The sequence below is a fragment of the Pangasianodon hypophthalmus genome, chromosome 1 (genome assembly GCF_027358585.1).
Source record: "Pangasianodon hypophthalmus isolate fPanHyp1 chromosome 1, fPanHyp1.pri, whole genome shotgun sequence".
Classification (NCBI taxonomy): Eukaryota; Metazoa; Chordata; class Actinopteri; order Siluriformes; family Pangasiidae; genus Pangasianodon; species Pangasianodon hypophthalmus.
In genome coordinates, this window is record NC_069710.1 from 11,537,486 (window position 1) to 11,549,526 (window position 12,041).

Sequence of the window (12,041 nt, forward strand, 5' to 3'; positions counted from 1 at the left end):
TGCGATTTCCTGGGGTGGGGCTTTGTCCTGCTGACAGAAAAGTTATTTTAACACCATGTATTTGAGAGCAAAACTGAAATCTACATATACAGCAAGCTGCTTTGTGCTTTATACCCATTGTTAAAAGTGATATACAAATAAAATTGAATTGAAATTGAAGTGAATATACATACTGTAGTTGGTATCCACAAATAAAATTTGGACAGCCTTAATTTTTCATTAAGCTGTTGTGACTATATGTATTACATTCAAATGGTAACACATATTAATGACAGACACCTGAAATCAACTCAGCAGAGCCCTTGATGTGTTATGTATCATTATCCCCACTGCAAACTTTTAATAAGAGGCACTTTCCATGGATATTAAATTATTAAATCAGCGATTAAAAATAAGTGCAAAAAGGAAAGAAGATTGACTGCAGTGACTAGTCTAATGATTTACTCAAAAGCCCAGGAGAATAAAAATGTTATTAGCACTTTTTCAGTACAGTGATTTCAAGTAATAAGTGTGTAATGTAATTACATTTTCAACAATATTTCATCATATTACTGATTATTTATACAGTGAGATAAAATATAAAGGATCACAGTACACAGTAACATACAGTACAAGGATAATGTTAGTGTTATGACGCAAAAAAAAGCAAAGATGTTTAGCTATAAGAACAATAGAACAGAAACCAGGCAAACTGCCGAATGCTTATAATTTTCCCAAGATTCCTTTTTTCTTTGTGGCTGTGGTAAAAATATAATTGAGCGTACAGAACATTTTTGTGGTTCTTTGTTAGTTTTAATCTTTTCTCAATTATTTTCCATTGAAATCTTTAGCATTGTGCTGCAGTGCCACCTGTTGCTACATTTATGAACTGATAAAAAAAATCCTTATGTGATGACCCGAAGCTTGCAAAAGAAAAAGCCGAAGTTCTTAATGCATAGTGATAATCCTGTATTTAAAGATAGTAAATTGTTTTTTTTTTTAGCCCCAAGGCTGTTCCTGAGATAAAAGATTGGAAAAGATCAGCTCACAACAGACAGGAGACTATAACAATTCAATAGATTTCAGAATATAAGTAAGATGACTGTAAGTCTTGCCACCTCACAGGTCCAGGATCTGTGGTTCGATCTTGAGCTTGGGTTACTTTCTGTGTGGAGATTCTGTGCATGTTCTCTCGGGGACCTCTGTACAGTGGAACATGTCTGATAAAGCTCTAGCTGATTAGGGGCATTCAAATGGCACCTCTCAATTTAGAGCAGCAAGCTCTACTCCTAGGCTCTCCCAGATTGGTTCCAATCTGGAACCTTCTTTTGGTCAGTACCCAAATGTATGGCAGAGGTTCACTTCAGATGGTGCCAAGAGAACAACATCATCTGTAAAAACAGTGATGTTACCTCTACCTCCCCATACTGGACATCTCTTCATCCTTGGCTGAATCTTGTTATTCTGTCCATGAAAATCACAAACAGGAGTGGAAACAAGACATACCCTTGATGGAGTCTGATGGAGTCTGACTTACCCCCAAAAATGTGGACTGAACTCTGACTATGTTCATACCGAGACTTCACTGATGCCGTGACATTAAAAATAACCAAGGATATAATACCCATCAAAACTACTGAAAATGAGGGTTTTAAGTGACTTCTAAAAATAGTTGATCCTTGTTATGACATACTGAGTTGCAAGTATTTTTCTAACACTGCCATTCCTTAGCTGAACACCGAATGCAGACAGAAGTGCAATTAAAAAAAACAAAAACAAAAAAACCCCACACAAATAGCTTATTATAAAAATGTAAAATAACTCAGCTATTGTATTCAGTATTTAAACAAATTTACATACTCACCTGCCTGTTGATCACCTTTCCATTTACTGGACTTTTAAATACTGAAAACATTAATAGATGTGATGTTTATGTATTTCACATTTTAAACATGTTATCCATGCTTGATTATTTTCATTTTAGAAATAATGACAAGGTACTTTAACCTAAGGCGTCTTTGAGATTATGCTTCCTTGTACAGCTATATTTTCATCAATATTAGTTTGGAATTTAGTTTGGTTGCTCTGTTCGATAGCTTGCAAAATAGTCATTAAAAGCAGACAGGGAAAATTATTTTTATAATGTGATAACATTGTGGCTTGTGATCCAGCCTGAAAAGAAAACTGTTATGAAATACTATTTCTTTCTGACACTGTCTTCGAAAGGGAGGGCATGTCCACTGGATTAAGGATTTCCTCTAAGGAGTGTTTCTCCCATCACTCAACAATATCCCCAGTAGAGCTCAACACTCCCCTGCACTTAATTAATAGAGCTTCTGCATGGTCTTCTCTCCCTTTCCTGAAGCACCGAGCAGTTTAATCTTTTATGAAATGCCATGTCTGCTTTGAATAATTGTTGCAGGCTCTTTGTTGGTACCTAGAATAATGAAGGCTACAGCAGGGGGCAGAGCTTTCTCTTCCAAAGCTCTGCAATTATGGAACAGCCTTCCAATTAATGTTCAGGACTCAGACACAGTCTTAGTGTTTAAGTCTAGATTGAAAACCTATTTGCTTAGTCAAGCCTTTTGTTAATAGCTTATCTCTTAGGTAAAGGTGCAGATCTGGAGGGTTCTGGGGGTGTCAGAAGGCTTCATTATGTAATCTCAGGGAGTTTGCCACTGTTGCCTCTGACTCGCTCATTAGGGGGAAATTTTTTTTTTTATTTATATCCAAATTTCTGTAAAACTGTTTTGTGACAATGTCCATTGTTAAAAGCATTATATAAAAAAGTAATTGAATTGAGCTGACCCAGAAGTCTTTTTTCATGGCCTCTCCAAACTCCCCTCATTCCCAAGTTTATGCTTCTGCAACTGCTTTTACCACAGCCCTTCTGGCACTCCATGTGCATTGCTCAGATGTCCTCCTTCTACAACTTGAGAGCTTCCCTCACCACTGGCATCCACCAGCACATCCCAGGGTAGCTGCCTGGGTAACACAGACAGGCTTCTGGCTACAGGCTCCTTCAGCTGCCTCTAAGATTGAGGACATGAACATGCTCCTTTCAGACTCAATGCCCCAATCTCAAACTTGGGAGTTTCGTCTTTCACTCAAGTGCCCATACCTTTCTGTCTCACACACTAATTCAGGCTCCTTCCCCACCTGTGTGATGGTAAAAGTGACAATCTATATTCCCAAAGCCTGGTTCCACTGGAAGGGTCATGTTGAGCTATTGAGATATTGTGATTTGCATAAGAATTTGGTACAATGGTTTATCATTTTAAGGAACTGGGATGCAATAACGCATAGGTAACACACACTTATTCATGTCAAGCCTTTGTAATGCCATATACTGTGTTAAAGTGCAGTATAAAACATGCACATTCCTAACGCACTGTCTTAACTACTGTCACCTTTTAGCAACTAACATCTAATATTGACTCAATTTGTGCACCTTGATTTATTTATCACAGTCCCTACTACTTATAAAGAAATTTGTTTGAAATTTGTTTAAAAAGTTAAATTGATGCAATTCTAACTCAACAAACATGGCTAGCAGGTCTAAAAACTAAGGGTGGGGGCCAGGCCTAAAATCCCGATCCAGCTTACCAAGCCTGTGATTCACAAAGTTTCAGACAATGTGCTGGTCAATGCACAGAGGAAAAAGCCCAGAAATTGCCTTGAGGCTCTCTGAGCATATGACATTGACATCAGACATGGCTCACAATACTTTGTGCCCCATGGTGTAACCCTGACCTTGACCCCGATTCTGCTAGCAGGATGACAGTAATAACGACACAGCCTCAAATAAAAATTAAGTTTAAGAGTATATCACACTTGACATATGCTAAAGGCTACTATGTAGTGAATTTTCCAAGTAACCCTGTAATAGGCAGTTGAGAGTTGACAACAGCATTATCCAGCATTCAGTCTAACAGCTTGGTTTTAGTGGTTTTAGAAGAACCTTTTTTCAGATGTGTTCAGGGTAATATAATTAACCAGGCTTTAACTTTTCAGCTCAAAACAAAAGTTCTGAAGCTAGCCATCAGGAATTGGAAAAGGGAGACATCTTTCTTCTTTGCCTTAGCCTTTGTGTGGGCAAATTAGTATTTCACATGTATTTTTGATGTATTATCCACTCCATATTCTCCCTTTCTCTCTCCCAATCTTTGCAATTTATCTTACAATAGAAATGGTTCTGTGCATTGTAGGCACATTGTCTGCACTTACAGTGGAAATTCAATAGATTTCATTGAGGTGATTTGCTATAAAACAAGATTTTGGCAGCCCAACATGGCAACTTTGTCATTAATTGTTGTGTCCACTGCCTCTAATTCAGTAAAACTGTTCATAGAATGAGCATGGGGCACAGAATGAGAGATATTCCTGTCCACCTCTAATAATGCTTGTTGCGGTTCCCATTTTTGAAGACTAGATGCAACAATTACTTGATGGATGCTAAGTGGATGCAGTTGGGCAACATCCAGAAAGGCAAGGAACTCAACAGAACATTGGCTTATAATATATATATATATATATATATATATATATATATATATATCTATCAAATAGCTACACTTTTTTAAATCTCTGGTCACTCAAAAGAGTTAATTAGTATTTCAAAGTAATTTAAAATGGAGTTGTGAAGAAGGATCAATGCGGCTCATCTTACCTTGAAAAAAATATACAGAATGTATTCTTTACATGAGAATTATGTGTAATGGTTTTAATATTCTAGGTTTCTAGGAAGCAGGATGTAAAATGCATGGGTAAAAAAAGCACGCCCACACACATATGTGCACGCACATACAGACACACACAGTAGTTTAAAAGAATTCAAGCAAAAATATATATAAAGTCGTAAGACACAGTGTTATTTGTGACCCCTTAGCAACCCTATCTGACCTTTGGTGGTACTTAACAGGACATACACCACCAGGCCATTGCCAGTGAACCTCAGAATGAAGCTGTTTAAGAAAAAAAAAAAGTTTGACCTTGTTATCACACTACTATGCTATTATGTTGTGCAAAGAAAATGGCAGAGCACTGATGTATACTTATAAGAGAAAAAAGACTTGTTTTATTGGAAAAGTAAGTTTGTCAGTATTGACCAGTCGAATGGCAAAATGCTTAACATTAGTCCATAGTTAGGCACATTTTTAAGTGGTTGAGCTGAACATAGAATGAAACTGTAAATTGTTCCACTGACTTGTGACAGAATTCTGCAGGCCAACAGTAACAGTAACTCCGCTTCATGTCAGGCCACATCACATCACCCCATCATTGATTATTTTCCTGTAACAGTATGTTGGGTTTTATTTCTTACTTAAGGCATATAAACTACTACAATTTAATACATTTTGTTATATACTGTAGAACACAAGAGCTGGAGGAGATTTTTTTTTATCCTGTCATTACTCAGGATGTGACATTATGCATGAATAGTTTTCTAGCATTGACACTGTAAACAATATTTTCAAAGCTCAATGAAATGGTTCAACAACCAAATGTTTTTTTAGAATCCCATCAATGCTCATGTATACAGTGTGGTGAAATAGCACACCTCCAGGATCATGCTTCAAAATACCAGAAAATAGAGGGGCTTCAGATATACAATTACGCTGTGCAAATGCTATGACAAATATGTGACAAGAAAACATTTCTCAATGAGAAGTTTCAAGAAAACAAGTCTCAATGTGATTTAATAATGCTTAATATAATGTGATTACATATTATGTGAGACTTTACTATTTACATTGAGTAGAATATATTTTTATATATATGGCTCCTGACACCCTTTGCTGCAAGCAATATATGCTCTATACAATTAAAATGGAAAATAAAGCATATAAAGTACACAAAAACTATACATAACCAGCACTGAATAAAAAAGTAAAATAATGACAACATGTAAATAAAAACCTTCAGTATTAAAAAAGGAATCTATCCAAAGTATGGAATTGTGACCTTTTTACAAACTTAAATGATTTTTTTTAAACAATAAAGGTATAGTTTGATTTTGCCCTTCTGTACTTTTGCCCAGCTTTGGCTACACAATCTTTGTGCTGGAAATCACTGAGGAGCGTGAGGACATAGAGCCCCTCCTCTCTGAGAACTCACTGACAATTGTTGTGCAATGACCAAAACAAACAGGAAACCACTGTTTTAGTATCTTGAGAACCAAAGTCCTGAATTTCTGCCCCACAAAGGCGTAGATTATGGGGTTGAGGCAGCAATGACTGAACGCTATGGTTTCCACCCACTGCATAGCCATGTTCAGGTCCTGTTGCCACTGACAGCTGGTCATGTAGCCCAAGTGATGCAGGAATTTCATGAAAATGACGATGTTGTAGGGTGTCCAGAAGAGGAAGAAAACAATGACCAAGACCAGGATGAGCCTAACAGCTTTGTGTCTCTTCTGAGATTTTATGGCCATTAAGATGGGGATGATGCGTGAGTAGCAGAACACCATCACTGAGAGTGGAAAGATTAAACCAAAGATGTTCAGCTCAATGTAAGAGAATAACTTCCAAGCTGTTCCTTCTGGATATTCCTCTTTGCATTTCCATCCATCTGATTCATTCTTTGCTTGGGAGTAAACGATGGTTGGCAGAGAGGCTGCAAAGCTAAGTGCCCACATAAAGAAAGCCATAGCTACGCTAGCTCTGACAGAACGGTGCTTGGAGAAAAGGGAAGTTTGGGCATGGACAATGACAGCATAGCGGTCCAAGGTCATGAGGATCATGAAGAAGATACTTCCATAGAATCCCAGCATGTAGAGCGCTGTCACTGTATGGCACATGAAGTCCCCAAAGGTCCACTCATTGACTGCGGCATAGTGGCCCCAAAAAGGCAATGAGATAAGGAAAATAAGGTCTGAAAGGGCAAGGTTGAAGAGGCACACATCTGTCACATTTGCCCTTTGGTGGTATTTGACCAGGACACATAACACCAGGCCATTGCCAATGAACCCCACAATGAAGACAATGCTATAGAGGGTAGGTAGGAAGACTTGGCTGAAGGCACTTACATTGGGGTTGCTGCAGACCTGGTAGTCATTATTTGTTATTGCATCGTAGTATTCAGAGTAGTCCTCGGCTTTTTATGAAAGAAACAATGGTCTCATTATCTCAAAAATTACAATGCTATACATTGAATGGACTAAAAAAATCAGTTGCTATTGTTAGTTTAATATCAATGGTTTAATATTAGACATTTTGTTACTATGCTGTATTGCCAACTGTTAGGAGCTATAAATAATGTCTGTTTTCAATAATCTACTCTAGACAGTATAAAAATAGTTTTACAAATGTTAGACACACTTTACTAATTGGAGTAATGACCAGTAAAAGCCACTAAGTAGTTGCTAGAATTAACACTGATGTAAAAATGGAAAATTTCCTCCTACTTGTTGTCACGTTGGGGTATATCGTGGCCATGTCGCCTCAGTCCTCAGTGTGACTAAGAAAGCACACTGTGAAAGCTGTTATATGACTAGGCTGAGCTGCGATTTCCTGGGGTGGAGCTTCTGCCTGCTCACAGAAAAGTTATTTTAACATGTATTTGTGGGCAAAACAAAAATCTTGAAAAAAAAAAAAACATTTAAAACTCATATACATACAGTATTCAGAATCCACAAAAATCCTGTACCACCTTCATTTTTATTAAGCTGTTGTGACAATATATATTACATTCAAATGGTAACACGTATTAATGACAGACACCTGAAATCAACTCAGCAGAGCCCTTGATGTGTTATGTATCATTATCCCCACTGCAATCATTTAATAATAAGTAGTGTGTTTGGATATTCGATTATTAAATCAATGATTAAAAACTGAGTGCATTATAAGTGCGTTGACTGCAGTGCTTAGTCTAATGATTTACTCAAACGCATGGGAGAATAAAAATGTTCTTAGCATGGACCATTTAAGTACATTGTTTTCAAGTAATAAGTGTATAATGTAATTGTATATTCAGTGATTCAGTCATATTACTGTTTATTTATGCAGTGAGATAAAGTATAAAGCTTCAAGGATCATAGTACAAAGTAACATACAGTGCAAGGTTATTGTTATGACACAGATTTGTTTTGCATTGAAAAGCAAAGCAAAGTAATGATTTATATCTATAAGACCAAATTGCCTAATGCTTATAATTTTCCAAAGTTTCTTCAATTATAATTATAATTATAATTTTACAAAGATTTTTTCTTTGTGACTGTGGTAAAAATAGAACGTTTTTGTAGGTTATTTATTTATTTATTTATTTTGTCAGCTTTCTCATTTATATGCCATTGAAATCTTTTGCATTGTGCAGCAGTGCCACCTGTTGGTACATTTATGAACTGACAAAACAATTCTTATGTGATGAACCGAAGAAAAAAGAAAAACTTTAAAGAAAAAGTCTTTAATGTATAGTGATAATTCTGTATTTAAAAAATAGTAAATAGTTTTTAAGCCCTCTGGCTGTTCCTGAAAATTGGAAGAGATCGGCTCACTACAGAGACTATAAATTGTCAATAGATTTCAGAGTATAAGTATATAATTAAGTTTCAAGAACAAGTTTTGCCAACTCACAGGTCCAGGGTCTGTGGTTCGATCCTAAGCTTGGGTTACTGTCTGTGTGGATATTCTGTGCATGGTCACCCTGGAGTCTCTGTCCATCGAGACATGCCTGATACAGCTCTAGCTGATTAGGGGCATTTGTGTAAGGTGTACAAGTCAAGTCAAGTGGCTTAATTGTCATTTCAACCATATACAGCTAGTTAGTACACAGTGAAACGAAACAACATTCCTCCAGGACCAAGATGCTACATAAAACAAAACACAGAACTACAGGAGACATTACATATATTTACTGAAAGTGCGCAGTGCAAACATGTGCAGACGGTACGAGACAGTACAAAACTATCAAAACAAGACAATGGGCGCAGTGAGTTACAGTGCAACGCGACTAGCACACAGTTCTAATAAAAAGCGAATCATATGACCGTAGTGCAAAGAGTGACAAAATAAGTTGCTGTAATGTAAATCTAAGGAGTAGCAGCCAGGTGGAGAGTATAAAGATATACAGTATATAATAAATACAAACTGCCTCAACTGGCCCCTCTATATGCAGAGGAGCAGCAGGCTCTACTCTGAGGTTCTCCCAGATTGCTGAGCTCCTCACTCATTTACAGAGGGTAAGCTCAGCAGCCCTGTGGACAGACCTCATTTCCAATGCCCACATGTGCACCATATTTTTTTGGATAGGGCTTCATGCTCAGCAGCATTCGAGTCAATCATTCGAGTGCATGTCATAGGTTCACTTGAAATGGCGCCAAGAAAATAACGTCATCTACAAAAACACAGATGTTACCTCTAGCTCCCCATACTGGACACCTCTCCATCCTTGACTGCATCTTGATATCCTATCCTGATATCCTATCTATGAAACCCACAATCAGGATTGGAGACAAGACACACCCTTATACATAAATGCAGAAAGGGCATTGTTCATATCACACTCTCCAGTGTCACCCAAATGAGGATGGGTTCCCTTTTGAGTCTGGTTCCTCTCAAGGTTTCTTCCTCATATCATCTAAGAGAGTTTTTCCTTGCCACAGTCGCCTCAGTCACCTCAGGCTTGCTCACTAGGGATAATTCTGTCTAACATTTAGGACTGTTTGCATGTTTTTGTTTCTGTTTGCATGCTTTTTGTTTCTTATGTTCTGTAAAGCTGCTTTGAGACAATGTTCATTGTTAAAAGCGCTATACAAATAAAATTGAATTGAATTGATTGTGTCTGACACACACCTTAAGCATTTTCACCCAAAATATGGACACAATGCTCACTATGTTCATACAACAAATGTAGAGACAGAGGATCATAGGCCTCCAAATCCACAAAGAGTATGACACCTTCTGGTCTGGCTGAATGTCATCTACCCCTAGATAGATAGATAGATAGATACATACATACATACATACATACATGCATACAGTAGATAAATACAGTAGATGTACTTTATTGATCCCTGAGGGGAAAATATGGGTGCTACAGCAGCAGAAGACACAAATTCCTTCACTGCATGGCACATTTCCATCATGAAGTGCATGCTCGGACACTTTATGACATTGTTTTCTCTTCCTGGGCTTGTCTCTACTAGGCTTGCGAAATCATCTGTAATGTGCCATCGTCCTACTGTGTCTCCTAACTAACTATCTCTGATTGATGATAGTATCACCTGTGGATCTGAGGGGGGGAAGAAGGGGGCATGGCGTGATAAAAGTAATGGTGGGTACACCATACGTCATTACAGTAGAAAATTACCGGAAGATGGTTAAGGATCGACTGTAGCTGCAATCTCTAGCATTAGCATTTATTCAGTGTTTTTTTCCTTAAGTACCAGTTTAAAAGGTCAGGAATGCTTGCAAAACTGAAGTAAGGCCTGTAAGTGACACAGTGGCTAGCGTGTAGTTAGGGGTTAGCACTTTTGCCTTGCACCTGTGGGGCTGGGGATTCAAATCCTGCCTCCGTGTGTGTGGAGTTTGCATGCACTCCCCATGCTTCAGGGGTATGAAGGTTCATACAGGATAACAAAACAGTTGAAAAAGGAAACACATACTATGGGATACAACACATTTTATATTTGTCTATCTTAAAGCTGCAGACACCACATTTCTGACATTTAATTTGTCTGACTTGATAGTCATTGAGATAGTTGAAATCTACTGGCGATTCCTGATACTATCATCAATTGTCCCAAGCCTAGTCTCCATCCAATATTTTGTCATTGGTTGATTTTCCCATTGTTTCCATTTGTTTTCACTTTAGTTTTCAGTTTCCTGGTTAGTATTTCTATTTATATACTTCTCTGTGTGTAGCTTTGCAAGTCTTATTATGCATTTAGTCCAAGCATTGTTTCTGCCTTCTCTATTGTTTCAGTTCAGTTATGCCCACTGGATATTCCAGTGTCATATGACAGAGTGGAAATCCCAGCTGATGGATTTATTCTTCAGTGCAAGCTTTATGGGTCAATATCACTATAAAATGCCTTTGGTGTCCTCACCAGAATCACTCAGTCATCATGAACATAATGCAAAATAATGAAATTCTGAGGTTTTAATATAAATGGCCAAACGAAGTACAATGATGAAGTACAATGAATCTCTCGAAATATGTTTTTCTCATTTTATACCATTTTCTTTGATTGGATGTATGTGATTTTGGCACGTCCCACACACTGCTCAGCTAACTTCAGTGAGTGTGAAAAGCAGATAAATTACATAAAATTAAAATACTTTTTGAATGTTCTTATTGTCCTCAACAAGTTATTTGATAAAACAAGTCATTTTGATCATTTATATTCTGTTTTCATAATAATAATAAGCATTTTGCACGTGTCCCTGAAATTGCTGTCCACCCTGCCATAATGTGGTAAATGCCCATTTAAGAAACTCTCTGATGTACTCAGTGACATCCTGTCCCCCATTTTGCCTTTCTTCAGTGGAGGTTAAAACATCTGCTGCACACACAGTAAGTATCTGCACTTATATTTTCTAATTTTCCTCATATTGTGTTTGTAGTTGAATGTTGTCAAGCTTAACATGTCCACCCTGTCATAGTGAAATATTACTTAATATAAAAACTTTTCAGAAATTGCTAACTGCAGGTACACCATGTGTTCATCAAATGCTAACTTTAGCCAGAAATGTCCATCCTGTCATTGTCCACCCTGTCACCAAGCCTTCCATGACAGGGTGGACATGTGCATTGTTTTTGACACATTTTGATAATTTTTTCACATATTACAACAGTTATAACACACATATTACACCAGTAGATGGTATACATGAGTGGACGATATAAACATTTTGGCAATATCTGTATCAGTCCATATAAAGGATAATATTGTCTTTATAAAGTCCATATAATGGATTTCATTGACTGTTTGAAAAAAATACAGCCCTAACAATGTAAATGAATAAGACTAGGCAAGCCTAGTTTAGCTGGACCACCAATTAAAGGGGGGAAACAGCAGTTTGTAAGGGAAAGTTTTGAATTGTTTTGAAATATTTTTT

At 37.3% G+C, this 12,041-nt stretch overlaps 1 protein-coding gene across 1 annotated transcript; it reads right to left on the reverse strand.

Moving 5' to 3' along the window:
* Positions 1–5,030: 5,030 nt before the first annotated feature.
* On the reverse strand, positions 5,031–7,432 carry LOC113534135 (C-C chemokine receptor type 4). The gene is made up of 2 exons (XM_026926751.3): positions 7,385–7,432; positions 5,031–7,074 (listed from the first exon to the last, which is right to left on the reverse strand). The coding sequence occupies exons 1-2, from the start codon at positions 7,413–7,415 to the stop codon at positions 6,026–6,028; spliced, it is 1,080 nt and encodes a 359-aa protein (XP_026782552.1). The 5' UTR covers positions 7,416–7,432; the 3' UTR covers positions 5,031–6,025.
* Positions 7,433–12,041: the final 4,609 nt, after the last annotated feature.

What these genes read in the sequence shown, in the direction of transcription:
- LOC113534135 (XM_026926751.3), bottom strand. Translation starts at nt 7,415, where the DNA reads ATGGCCACGATATACCCCAACGTGACAACAA. An exon ending in ATACCCCAACGTGACAACAA is followed by an intron (nt 7,075 to 7,384) that starts GTAGGAGGAAAT and finishes TTTCATAAAAAG; the next exon opens with CCGAGGACTACTCTGAATAC.